The sequence below is a fragment of the Lipophrys pholis genome (assembly GCF_963383615.2).
Source record: "Lipophrys pholis genome assembly, chromosome: 18".
Lineage (NCBI taxonomy): Eukaryota > Metazoa > Chordata > Actinopteri > Blenniiformes > Blenniidae > Lipophrys > Lipophrys pholis.
The window spans coordinates 24707226-24721004 of NC_137646.1; the positions used below are offsets into that span (position 1 = coordinate 24707226).

General features: G+C 44.6%; 1 protein-coding gene across 3 annotated transcripts in view; it reads right to left on the reverse strand.

Moving 5' to 3' along the window:
* Positions 1 to 4394: 4394 nt before the first annotated feature.
* The window catches only part of pacs1 (phosphofurin acidic cluster sorting protein 1), a 52074-nt gene continuing 42689 nt past the window's right edge, over positions 4395 to 13779 (reverse strand). For 2 of the 3 annotated variants that reach the window (XM_080486582.1, XM_080486584.1), the window contains exons 11-24: positions 13359 to 13442; positions 13116 to 13237; positions 12346 to 12481; positions 11816 to 11920; positions 11617 to 11723; positions 10723 to 10877; positions 9495 to 9605; positions 8262 to 8364; positions 8113 to 8155; positions 7998 to 8040; positions 6950 to 7091; positions 6509 to 6747; positions 5495 to 5614; positions 4395 to 5409 (exon numbers count right to left, since the gene is read on the reverse strand). In XM_080486582.1, the coding sequence (XP_080342708.1) occupies positions 5291 to 5409; positions 5495 to 5614; positions 6509 to 6747; positions 6950 to 7091; positions 7998 to 8040; positions 8113 to 8155; positions 8262 to 8364; positions 9495 to 9605; positions 10723 to 10877; positions 11617 to 11723; positions 11816 to 11920; positions 12346 to 12481; positions 13116 to 13237; positions 13359 to 13442 (1629 nt within the window). In that variant the 3' untranslated portion in view covers positions 4395 to 5290. The remainder of the gene's footprint in view (positions 5410 to 5494; positions 5615 to 6508; positions 6748 to 6949; positions 7092 to 7997; positions 8041 to 8112; positions 8156 to 8261; positions 8365 to 9494; positions 9606 to 10722; positions 10878 to 11616; positions 11724 to 11815; positions 11921 to 12345; positions 12482 to 13115; positions 13238 to 13358; positions 13443 to 13779) is intronic. The other variant, XM_080486583.1, reaches the window with a different exon arrangement.

Consider the following 13779-nt stretch of genomic DNA (forward strand, 5'->3'; position numbering starts at 1 on the left):
CCTGAACCTCTACCTGAACCAGGGCCTGTTTCCTGAACCAGGGTCTGTTTCTACCTAAACCTCTACCTGAACCAGGGTCTGTTTCCTGAACCTCTACCTGAACCAGGGCCTGTTTCCTGAACCAGGGTCTGTTTCTACCTAAACCTCTGCCTGAACCAGGGTCTGTTTCTACCTGAACCTCTACCTCAGAATGACTGTGTCGTATTTGATGCTTTATAAATGAAGTAGAATTAAATAGAATTTTACTCGTGACGTCTGTCGGCCTAAATCTTGATTTGTGTACGACTCTACTTTTTGTCCCGCATTTCTGCCTCATCAGCAGTTTTTGACGAAGCTGCGCCTCCGTATCGGTACGAGTCTCTTCGCGTCCCCCCCCCCCCCCCCCCCCCCCCCGAGAGCTGGGAATAAACACCGGGAGGACAGAGCGGCCGATTGTGCGCCATCGTGACTTTCTCGCTCTCCTCTCCGGCGTTGATGGCGGAGATGCACCTGTCCTCCTCCTCCTCCTCCTCCCTCTTCCTCAACCCCCCCCCCCCCCCCCCCCCTCCCCTCCCCTCCCCTCCCATCCGCCTCACACACTGACTGCAATGCACCAATATCCACACTTCCTTTACGATTTGCAAGGGAAAACAAGCCGGTGGCGTCCGCACACGCCGACCCGCGCTCTCTGATCCCTGCAGCTTTAATTCAACCGTCTGAGGCCGCAGATGGATGAAGCAGGATGAGGATGAGGATGAGGAGGAGGATGAGGATGAGGATGAGGATGGACTGAGGCCTGCAGCCAGGGAAGGAGGGAGGAAACGTTTTGCCTTGGCAGCTGATCAATGAAGGTGACCGACAAAATAGAGAGCGACTCGTCCCGGGAGGACGAATCAACTGAATGAGTGAAAAATGACAGAAAACGAGACGATGTGTCCGGATCGGACCTGCAAACTGTTTGTAAACAACGCAGGCCCGACCTCTGCGGTGTTACACAATAGAAAGATGCACATTATCATTTAAATTTTTTTTAAAAATCCACATTTAAATCAGCAATAATCACAATAAAATGTGTATAATTTGCACATCGTGTGCTCAAGTCCGGGGGCGATGCCTCGTTCACGTATTTATTTACCGTCACATGCGCGACACGTCCAACCGACAACACACGACACGTTTCAGGCGAATAATGTGAATAAAAAAAAGCCCGTACGGGTGATATAAAGTGTTTGTTTTTACCTTCATGGAAGATACGTGCGGAGCTTCGGGAGCCTGAAACAAAGCAGCGGTTCAATGTTGTGATGCTGCCGGACGGAACCGCGTCAAGCGTACCGACGTCACACATACAGCTACTTCCGGTCTTCAAAATAGAATTTATTACATACGCGCACAACCCATTAAATTAAAAGCGAACGCAATGCTTCAAACTACTTTGCAAATTGTATTGAGTCGGAGTTCATTATTTATACAAAGTTATTCAGCAAGTAGACGCTCGTGGGTTTAAAAGTAGCACTCAAATGACTGCGAGCGTTATTTTGAAGAGACCCGCACCGGAAAAACAAGCGATACTTTACGCTGTTTGAGTCATTCATTGAAATAAAGTGACATTTTTAAGCAAATAGACGCAGGTAAATAACCTCGAACACGGCGGAGTGTCGCTTAATGCAATTTTAATCCCAAACAGAAAGACGTAACCGAGCGAGCGGGATGAATAATCAGCTCTCGTATGCGTCAACTTACCCAGACAGCAGAAGACAGGGTGAACACGGTAAAACAAACCTAACTAGACATTATATTCTGTAATTTGAAAAAAGGAAATTGTGAAAAGTCGGATTAGAGCTCCGGTTGTGGAAAACCGAGAGGCGAAAATGGCTGTTTTCCCAGAGTCCGACATCAAAGATGAAGTGTAAAGTCAAGATGATTCAGTCCGACGTTTTTCCCCCAGAGTCCGACACCAAAGATGAAGAGCAATGTCAAGATGATTCACTCTCACGTAAACTTTAACGCGCGTGCGTGCGGACATCCTCTGTTTCTCTCGGCTTGTAGCGTATAATCTGTCCAATGAGAAAAAAATGGAATAATAAACACAAGAAAGGGCTGAAGGTTTTCCTAATTATTTACTAAAACTCCTGAACTCTTCTTAATAATTCATCTGTACCTATTCAAAAGGTAGATTTTTAGGAATAATTTTATCATCTTTGTTTTTGTTTTATCATATTATTTTTTATTGTTTTTATGTTTGTAGCCTTGTATGTTTTTATGAGGGACAACGGATGGAAAATGGAATATTTACGGAGTGAAGAGATGGTTTGTTCATTAGTATGCACTGTCCCGTCCAAATAAACAAACAAATAAAATTAAATTTAAATAAATTGAAGTAAAAGTGATGAATAACATTCTTATTGTTAAAGATTAAAAGAACAAGAAGACAATTTTACTGATTGTAGGGATATCACACATTTAATAAAATAACTCACAAATAAAAATTCAGAACTAAAATCAACACACAAGTGCAAAAATAGCTTGAATAAATCCAGGTTTTAATATTTTTTACAGGTAAAATAAAAGCAGATTGAGGATGAAACATTTAATATTCACTATTTTAAAAGCTCATGTTTTGGATTGCAGCTGATTTTTAGGTTTTCTTCCCGAGTCGAGTCTCGTTTTTCCAGCTTGTTTGGCCAGAATTTACACAACTTATAACGCAGACTCTAATATAGTTGTACCACTTCAAAAAAAAAATAAAATAATACACGTAGGACAATCCGTGAGGCCTTTATAACGAGGACTCTTTCATTAATATTCCCTTAAACGTGTATCTGCTGTGATGCGGCAGTGCGAAACTGAATAATAAACAAACTGAATCCAAGACGAAGGTACAAATCAAGAATATCTTTATTTTTTTAAAAAAACAAATGAAACAATGAGCACTTCCAACGTTTCATCCCACATGTTTGATTTGACAAATCATAAAAAAAAAAGCAGAACTACAAAACATGTCAAATTAATAAAAAAAACAAGAACAAAATAACTAGAATACAATATAACAAGTACTATATCCCATATGTACAAGCGTCATAGTTTTGTTTTAGAATTATTGTTATAGGCAAAAAGGCAAAAAAAAAAAAAAAGAGAAGAAAACGATGGCATGTGCAAAATTTTACTCTCCACAAGTTCCACGAAGCTCCGGCGGGAAAACCTGCGGCGGCGTTCCCGTTTTCCCGTTTCCCGGTTTCCCGGCGCCGGACGATTTACAAGCTGCGAGGAGACGAGCGCGTCGGGAACCGACCGAGATCCCGGTTCTACTCTCTAACCACCACGAGTCGCCACAAACACAAAACGTTCAAGACACACGGGTTCAAGACGAGAAACGAGAACGAAATCCGAGGAGCCGAAGAGACGAAGAGACAAAGAGGTGAAAATAAAACAAACAAACAAACAAACAAACAAAACGGCGAAACTTCTCAAAAAATCTCAAACGTTTCAGTTCTGGCAAAGTTTCTGTCGCTGAGGAGTTCGAGATTCAGACAAACCAGAAAAGTTCACAATGGAGCACATTTAACATGAAGACAGTGCACGTTTTTGGCCACTAGAGGGCGGCAGAAACAAGCTCCAAACAACAAACAAGTCCAGATTTATCTTTAGGAAAGTTTTTTCCGGTCATTAATTCAATTAAAATAACGTCTTCTTGTGGGAATCGTTGAATATTTTTCTTGTTTTGAAGATTTGAACCAGGCAGAAGGTTTAAAATAGTTTAATTCATTCATTTAAGTTGGAAGAACTTGATTTATTAGATGTTACCCATTGAGTTGTTTTTCTTTTTTCACCGACGTCAAACTGAAAATAGTTGGATCAACTTAATTAAATTGCTTTAACTGGTAAAATTAAATGAATCAAGCTCGTCCAACTGAAATGATTGAATAAGATTAAATTCGGGGGAACTTGGTTTATTCACGGAGCTGGAACTGCTGACGTCGCCACGGCAACAACGAGCGACTGTGAATCATCAGAACGTTGACGCCGACGACACGTTTCGCTAAATACTGCGGGGAAAAATAATGTGAGGATGGAGGCGACACAAGGCGGAAACGTCGGATTCGTTTGTGAATTTTGTTTCTTTGGTTAAAAAAAAAAAACTTTATTCGTCTTGTGTCAGGCTACAACGTGAAAACTCACACACACGCACACACACACACACACACACACACAGGTTACTGTACACTCACTAATCACCTCACGACAGGAAGTGTGAAGCAGAAAACAAAAGAATCAATCCTGTTTATTTTTTATTTTTTCAACTCCAGACGACAGACGAGGATCTACAGACGACATCATTGTGCTTCAAGTTAATTAAACGTTTTCGATTCTGGATTTTTTTTTTTTTTTTTTTACGTATTTTGTTTTGTTTGTTTATTTTCTGGATTTTTCTGTCCCTCCCTTAAAACGTCACAGGTGTTTTTTTTATCGTTCGTTTGTTTTGTCAACAACAACAACGTACACTAAGCTTTACAAAACACCTTTTAAAGGGAAGGTTTACGATTTTTTTTTTTTTTTTTTTTTATAATTTATCAACGAGAGCACGATTTAAAAAAAAAAAAACATCAATACACTTCTCCTTTGTAAATGCTTTTTTTTTTTTTTTTTTGGCATTTTTACATCCATTTATTCAGATAAAATGACTAAAAGTGATACGGAAGCCCTTGAAATGAAAAATGTGACGGAGCGGGGGACAAAATGGCGGCTATCGACTGAAGCGGCCATATTGTCGGCCATTTTGAATGTCGCACCGGCACCTCGACTCCAAACCAGTTTGGGTTTTTTTTTTTCCGGCTCATGCAAAACGAGAATTGCATTTTCGCGGGGAGCTGCTGGCACGCGAGTGGCGAGGGTGTCGGCCGGGAGCGGGCGCGTGGCGTGGCGGGAGCGCGCACGTGGGGTGTCAAGAGCGTGCACGTGGCGTGTGGATTCGGAAAAGTCCCGTGAGGAACCGGTGAGTCGTTGCATGTTGCTGCATTCCATAGAACGGAAACGTAAATGGCAGTAAGCGAATAAAGTTGTGCTGTAAACCCCCGTTTTGTTTTTTTACACACACACACACACACACACACACATATAGATACACACACACACATACACACACACACTCTGTACATTCACATGTGCATGCACGCCCGCCTCGCACACAGAAGGGGGCATTAAAGTGACTCGTAACAGCGCTGCACCCCGTTCCCCCCCCCACCCCGGATGGAGGAAGTCCAGCTCGCCGTCTTCGCTCAAAGGTCAGAGGTCAAGTCGGGGGGCGGGGTCAGTCCTAGGAGGGGGGCTTGCTATAGCCGAAGAGTCCGACAGGGAGGTACTTGACGTGCGTGGGCCACTGCGCCGCCAGCTGGAAGAACTTCACGTCGTTCCACTCCACGCCGTCGATGGACACTGCGAGAGAATGACAAGTGAGGGTGAGGAGGCGGAGGAGGAGGAGGAAGAGGAGGAGGAGGAAGGCAGAGGGGGCGGGGGTTACCTTTCAGGATGGTCTGCTGCTGCTTGGCGGAGCAGATGAGGCGGCTGATGCCCTCGATCACCTGACTCTTGGAGTCCACGTCCTTCTCTTTGGGCTTCTTCCCCAGGAAGATGGTGGGAACTGAACGGAGGACAAGAAAATGGAGGAATGACGCCAGTTGGTGAATCAGTCAACCAAAAAAAAAAAAAAAAAAAGTAGAGCCGTACGTCCCGGACTATAAGCCGCACCCGAGTGTGGGGCTCCGTTTCTATGACGGCGTAGTAAAAATTGAGTAAAAGTTTCCTGTTTATACGTCATTTTCATGTTTGGCCACTAGAGGGTGCTGCTGTTAGTGTTTGTAACAATCGGCTATAAACATTGACGATGGGAGAATGTGGACATTCTAGTGGACGGGCGAGGAAGGTGGAGGCCGCCATTGTTATCGTCCATGGAGCCGGCGCGTTTTCGCAAAGTTGCGTTTCCCCCCCCCAGTTCCAAGGAAACAGTGTTCTTTTTTTTAAATTTGGATTTTCACGGAGACAGAGCGTTTTCGAAAAGTTGCGCTTTTCCCGTTTCTGCAAAGCGTTTTCAAAAAAATTGCATTTTCAGTGACTCCGCAACAAAAGTGTCACATTTTCACTGAAAAACGCTCGGTCGCTGTGGAAATGGGGGAAACGAACTTTAAGAAAATGCTTCATCTCCATGGAAACGGGAAAAACAAAACTTTCTGAAAACGCTCGGTATCCCGTGTGAACGGGCAGGACGCAACATTCCAAAAAAACGCTCCGACACCAGTGCTCGGAGCCACTGAAAACGCAACTTTTGTAAAATGCTCCGACAAACACAACTTTCTGAAAACGCTGCCACTGCGCCGCCGAGCCACGGCCACAGTAAATAGCTCTTCTGCGTGCTAACTGCATCGTTGTCGGTGTTCCTGCCGTTGCCGAGACGAAAACACCAAAACGACACACTTTCACAATAAAAGCCTTAAAGGACCCGGTGAAAGGAATGGACGGCGTGCGCCCCGTGCATCACCTTTCTTGTTCTTCTCCTTGGTGACCACCGTCATGGCCATGGTGCTGACCTGGGCCTGCGGGTCGCTGCTGCCCCCTCCTGGCAGCCGGCTGACCTGCAGCGAGCGGAAGGCGCTCTTCAGCGTGTTCTTGCAGCCCGTGTCCCGCCGCTCGCCCTCCCGCCGCTTCTCCGCCAGCGAGGCCAGCCAGTAGTCCACCTGCAGGCCGATGGCGTCCACACCGTGGGACATGCTGGGGCTCCTGGGGGCGGGGCCAAAAGAAAACGGAATGTTTAGGAAACACCTGGAAGGTGGAAATCACTGACAATCATGTCTCAAGACGTTTTACTCTTTCAAACTGAACTTTTTATAAAAAAAAAAAAAAAAAATGTTTTTGTAAACTTGATTTTTTTAAAACTGCGCCTTGAATCCAGAGTTTGTATTGCAAACAGCCACAGTCTCACCCCTGCACCGCGAGGACGCTGCCCATGGAGGGGGAGGAGGGGGGGGTGGCTGCCTCCTTGATCATCCCTGTGGGGGAGCCGTGGGAGGGGGGGGAGGTGGAGGGAACAGCCAGGCTCACTGCCACGCCCTCCTCGCCGTCTCCTGGAAAACAACCGGGAACATTGAAAAAATTTTAAAATTCTGGTACACTAACATGCAAAACTTTCATTGCGCAAATTTTTTTAAAACGTTCCATTGCCATTGAAATGGGGGGGTGAACAACATTTTGAAAATGCTCCGTCTCTCGGTAAACCGGGGAATTTGATGTGTGTGAACAGCTCCCACTAGTGGCCCAACATGAGAACTACATTGTTTTCAGTGTTTCTGCCGTTTCCATGTGAACGGACATCATTTTAAAAAAGTTTCTGTATTAACGTAAAACTTTTCTCAAACCAAAATAAAACGTTTTCACTTGGAAAGTTGTGTAAACGAGGCCTTAAACACTTTTAAAGCCGATGATGTTAACGTGTCCAGATAATGTAGACCTGATGTAATAACCATATTGCAGCCGTTATTACAGCTCGACTTTTTTTTTTAAGAAATTTGATGCATTATGTAATAAGTCTTAATTTGAAAATCCATCATACCATCAGAATAACGTTAAACTTTCCATCTTAATTAGGATTTCTTTAAATAATTAAAACTAGTAGGACGTTTTATTGCTCAGGCCGAAACCAAAAGTAACTGTACTCATTAATTATTACTGACGCAAAAATTACAATAACATGCAATCTGCATTATGTTATGTAATTATTATATATGATACAAAGTATAAAAACACAAGAATATTTGTTACATTATTACATATTGCAGCTCCACACACCTGCGTTTTGTAATAAATGTTGCAATATGTAACAAGTTTTTACAAAATGTTGCAAAGTTTGTTACAAAATGCGGCGTTATTACAGAAAGAGTTGAAGATGTGTTACATCATTACATATTGCACGCTTATTACATAATGCGGCTCTACAGGGCTCTAGAATGAACGGAAAGCATCTTAAAACTCACCGGTTGGCGACGGCCCAGACTCGATGAGCCCGACCTTCACAACCTGCCGAGAGAAAAGCCGAGTCAGCAGGAAAAACATATGAATAAATATAGAAATCAAGCAGTGGAAACTCACCCCGATAAAAGGAATAAACTTCTGGTAGGAGTCTTCGTCTCGCCTGGAGGAGGAGGAGGAGGAGGAGGAGGAGACACGGAGGTTAGATTATTATCTCTAATGTCGTTTGTATTCGTTGTTTTCACGGGCGGGAAACCGTCTCCACTCACGTCCTGTGCTTGCAGGTGAGCATGGCCTCGGCGATGGGCAGCTGGTGAGTGACCGTCGCTCCGCTGATGTACTGAGAAATCCTTCCTGCGACGTCCAGCTGATCTGAAGGTGGGGAAGACATAAAATGAAAAATAAAAAGTTAAACAGATTAAAGGGGAAGTGGTCGACGTGGTGGACCGTCGCTCCACAGCAGCTCCATGTCGCCCCCCCCCCCCCACCCAAAAACAATATATTTATATTTACATTAAAAATAAGTAGAATCCATAACAGAAAGACACAAATCAGTTTTTAAAACATTATAAATGAGCAGAGAAAGTGCAGACTCTTCATTAACGACATATTAACTCTATAATAACTCCATTATACTTCAATAATGGCTTCATATTAACTCTAAAATAACTTTATAATAACTCAATATTACCTCTATGATAGCTCTATATTACCTCTATGATAGCTCTATATTAACTCTATTACCTATATAATAACTATATTATCTATATAATAGCTCTATATTAACTCTAACTATTTTAACTCTATAATAGCTCTATAATAACTATATTAGCAATATAATAGATCTATATTAACTCTATAATAGTTCTATATTACCTCTATAACTATATCATCTATATAAAAGCTCTATATTAACTCTATAAATGTATTATCTATAAAATAGCTCTATGTTAACTCTATGACAGCTCTATATTAACTCTATGACAGCTCTATATTAACGCTATAATAGTTTAATAACGTCTCTATAATAGCTTTTCATTAACTATATATATTAACTCTATAATAGCTCCATAATAAAAATCTACAATAGCTCTATAATAAATATATACATTTTATATCAACTCTATAATGGCTCTATAACAACTATATAAACCTTATATTAACTCTATACCAGCTCAAGATCAGAGGTTTAAACTGAAATCTTCTCTCTCCACTTTATCTTATATCTTCTTATCTTATATTTTCTTATCTTATATCTTCTTATCTTATATCTTCTTATCTTGTTAATCAATGTTTCCGTGTTCAGCTTTCAGACTGGCCATATCTGCAGTTGTTAATTCAGCCACTAGGTGGAGCTCGGGTCACCGTAGGGCAGAGTGACTTGTCAGTGTGGCAGAGGGGCCGAGGAGGATTTTATTCTGTTAAATTGAATACTGGAACTCAGTCTTGAGCTGAGTGGACAACGGTAACAGCATTTTATTTTTTTAAAAACCTGTCACCACCTGTCTGCGGCGGCTCGGTGCGGCTGAACACGTCTCTCCAGGCGCCGTCCAGGAAGGAGGAGCTGTAGCGGTTGTCCAGGGCGCCGAGGTGCTTCGCCACGGGATGAGAGCCTGAGAGGAAAGACGGTGGAGATGTCGTCTTACAATATGATCTCATCAATTAAGAGAGAATAACCAAATGTCACGCCGAGAAACATTTACGTCAGATTTTTATGCGACAAGTGAAAACGCAAACTTCCGTTGTACATCGGGCGTCTGTTTACACTCCGACATCGCTCGGAGCCACTGGAAACACAACTTTATGAAAATGCTGCGACTGCATCTCTATGGAAACGGGGGGGGGAAACGCAACTATTCAAAAATGCTCCGTCTCCATGGAAACCGAAAAAATGCGACCTGTCGAAAATGCTCAAACTACATCTCAATGGAAACGGGGAATAACGCAAGATTCCGAAAATGCCCCATCTCCATGGAAACGGGGAAAAAAAAACACGCAACTTTTCCAATATGCTCCGTTTCCATGGAAATAGAAAAAAAATGCAACTTTCCGAAAAAACATACGTTCGTAAGTATGTCTCTCTGGAAACGGGGGGAAAAACTCAAGTTTCCAAAAGCGCTCCATCTCCATGGAAACAGGGGGAACACACAACTTTTCAAAAATGCTCCGACTGTGTTTCCGTGGAAACGAGGGTTGTCTCTGTAAAAGCACCCTGAAATGACTTTGTTGTATTCTGCGCCATTTTTAATAAAGCTGACTTGAGAACGCATCTTTTCGAAAACAGCTCCCAAAGTGGAACTTTTCGGACTCCGTCTCCATGTGGGACGGCGGTAAAACGCTGGTCATGCGCACCACGTAAATAGTTCCTTCTGCACGCGCTCAGTAGCCGAACAACGTTTGCCCTCCAGAGCGTCCTGACTCCCAGTCCATGAGTGGTTTCATTACAAAAACCACCAACAGCGCCGTCCGGTGGCCCAACATGCCAACTACACCGTTTCCGGCATTTCTGCAGTTTGCGTGGAAACGGACGTCGATTCTAGAACCTTTGAGCGACTCGAGAGCGGGCCTGAGTCCTGAAGGTTGCAGGCGTCTGACCCCGTCGTAGTAAACGAAGAGAGAAGTCATGTACGCCCTCCCACTCAACACATTCTTTTATTCACACCCGTCTTCGCCGCAGGACACATGACATCAGCGAGACCCTGCCGCAGTCTCGCCCGCCCGCCCGCTCACCCAGAGGGACGACCAGGAAGCGCATGTGACTGAGCCAGTCCGACGTTTTGTTGGCGAGCTGAGTGACGAAGAACTGCAGGATGGCTCCCAGGTAACTCTGGCTGCCAACCGCCGCCACCTTCACCGCTCTGGGCATGGACGAGTTGCAGTTACAGCTGCAAGGACACACGGAGAGAGAGAGAGAGAGAGAGAGAGAGAGAGAGAGAGAGAGAGAGAGAGAGAGAGAGAGAGAGAGAGAGAGAGAGAGAGAGAGGTGTCAAACATAAGGCTTGAGGAACAAAACTGACCCACAACAGGAATGTTCTTATTCTAGTCGAGAAACTAAATATTAACTGAATAAATTAAGATATAGTGTTTTATTAATCATCATAAAAGAGTGAGACAAACAAAAAATATTAACATCCCAGGAGCTGGAATGAGCCTCCCGACAACCTCTTTTTGAAAATGGTGCAACTTTTTGAAAGTGATCCGACTCCCGTTGTGTAGAAATGGGCGAAAACGAACTAACATGGCGGCTCCAGAGTGTCAAGAGTTTCAGTCCATATTCCCCTGGGACGAGTTTTACACTGGAAAAAGTTTTTTATAACTTTTGTTTGTTTGTTTTTGTGAGGAGCATTTTTTTCCCCAAATGTAGAGTCGAGAGTCTCTGTAAAGAAAATCCAGGATGTCTCCCTTTGTTAATGTTTATAGCGTCTATAGCGTAGCGTGCACGTGTGTGTGTTTTCATTATAAAAAAACAAACAAAGAAACAACAGTGCCCACTAGTGGTCGTGGCCTGGTATGCCAACTACATAGTTTTCATAGTTTCTGGCGTTGCCGTGGAAACGGCCAAAAAAAGGTGAACCTTTTTGAAACCGATTTGTTTTCATCGTGAGTCCGTGTCGGAGAACTCACAACTTCTGGATGCGCGTGAGCACGGCGGAGAGCACGGCCTGGATCTCCGCCGCCGAGCACGTACAGACCACCGGGTGGCGCTGCACCTGCAGCTGCTCTGCCACATACTGCAACACACACACACAGAGGGTCAGAGGTCAGAGGGTCAGATCCATGGGGGAGGGGCTTTACGGGGGGGGGCGGAGCTCCGAAGGCTCACCTGCCCCTGCCAGTCGGTGCCGTTCACCAGGATGAGGCTCTCCGGCAGCGCCGTGTCCGACAGCAGGATCTGGTTCAGCTGATCGTACACCACCTTCCTCAGGACCTGAGCACACACACACACACACACACACACACACACACACACACACACACACACACACACACACACACACACACACACACACACACACACACACACACACACACACACACACACACACACACACACACACACACACACACACACACACACACACACACACACACACACACACACACACACACACACACACACAGTTTGAGTAGGTAAATCCCCCCACTGCGACACATCTACTCCTCAGATGACTCATCGGCACATGAATAATTCATCCGGCGGCTCCTCCGGATATCAGAACGCCGTGTTTTCTCTGAACTCTGAGGGGGAAAAGAGGCGTCGGGACTCGTGACTAAATCTCTCCGTAGGAACGCCGCCGTGTTTCTGTCTGCCGTCACGGCGGCGTCCCGGGGGGGAACGGCTCGTCTCCATACCGGCGAGGCTTGTCCCAGCTCGGGCGATCTCTCCGAGTCGGAGCTGTTGGTGCGCTCGCTGAGCGGCTTGGAGAGCTGCCGCTCCTTCATGGGCGTGCTGCTGCGCTTCTGCCTGGGGGTGTGGCCTCCGTCCAGCCTGGGGGGGGGATGGGGGGGGGGGGGGGGGGACGTTAGAACACCGATCTGCAACCTTTCGGCGTGTTGTTCGAAAATAAACATTTTACATTTTATTTTGTTTCACTAGCATTACATTGTTTTTAAAACGTGATCTTAACTCCCCCCCCGCCCCATAAATATACACACACACATACATATATATATATATATATATATATATAGTAAGAAAAGAAACTTAAAAGAAATAGGCACACCTAGTCGCCCCCCCCCCCCACAAAAACTAAAAAACTCTTTAGGAAGAACGGTCAAAAGGAAATAATTGAAAATGCTAAAAAGACGTAGTTTGCATTTTGGGCCACTAGTGGGTGCTGTTTTCAAAAAGTTGCAAAAACTTTTCACTTGCAACGTCGTCGTGGAAACGAGGTCTGAGTAACACGCCTTTACGATTTCTGTATTTTTGATAGTAACCGACATACTGACTTGTTATCGGTAAACGATATTTCTAACGATCCGCGATAGATCCACGATAGATCCATGATAGATCCATGATAGATCCATGATAGATCCACGATAGATCCATCGTCAGTTTGATCGATAAAAGTGAAATGAACGATGGAGACTTCAGGGTTGGGAGGAGTGTTTCTATTGGTTACCGTGGCGACGGCATGGGCTGAGTTTCACTCTTGCTGGTCTTCAGGGGCGTGCGGGGTTTCTCCGCCACCGACACCGTGATGCAGGGGCCCACCTCGGCAAACAGCTCCTGATCCGTCAGCTCCTACACACACACACACACACACACACACACACACACACACACACACACACACAGATCCCATTACAAAGCTTCACTACCACCCCCCCCATTCCACCCCCCCCATTCCACGACGTGTGCGTACCAGCGTGTCGGTCTCAGACGGGATCTCGTCCAGGTTGCGGCTGCGGGAGGGTTTCATCTTCTCCAGGGGAGGCTGCTCCCCCTGCTGGGAGGACGAGGAACAACCGTTTGATTAATGAGCTCACAGATCTGCAACCTCTGGAGCCACACATGGCTCTTCAGCCGCTCTGCAGTGGCTCCATGAAACCTTCTGGAAAGTACCAGTGCTGTCAAGCGAGTTTTTGATCAGATTAATCGCAGGGTCGCTGTGGATTAATTTCAATTAATCCCGATTAAATACCACTCATTTTTAATCTATATTAATCATGTTTCATTTTGCATGAGCAAACAGACTCAAGATATGAATAAACTTACGATGATGGATTAAAGCCGCGTTAATTTTGACATTTTGTTCTTATATTTATTTTGTGTATAACTAAACG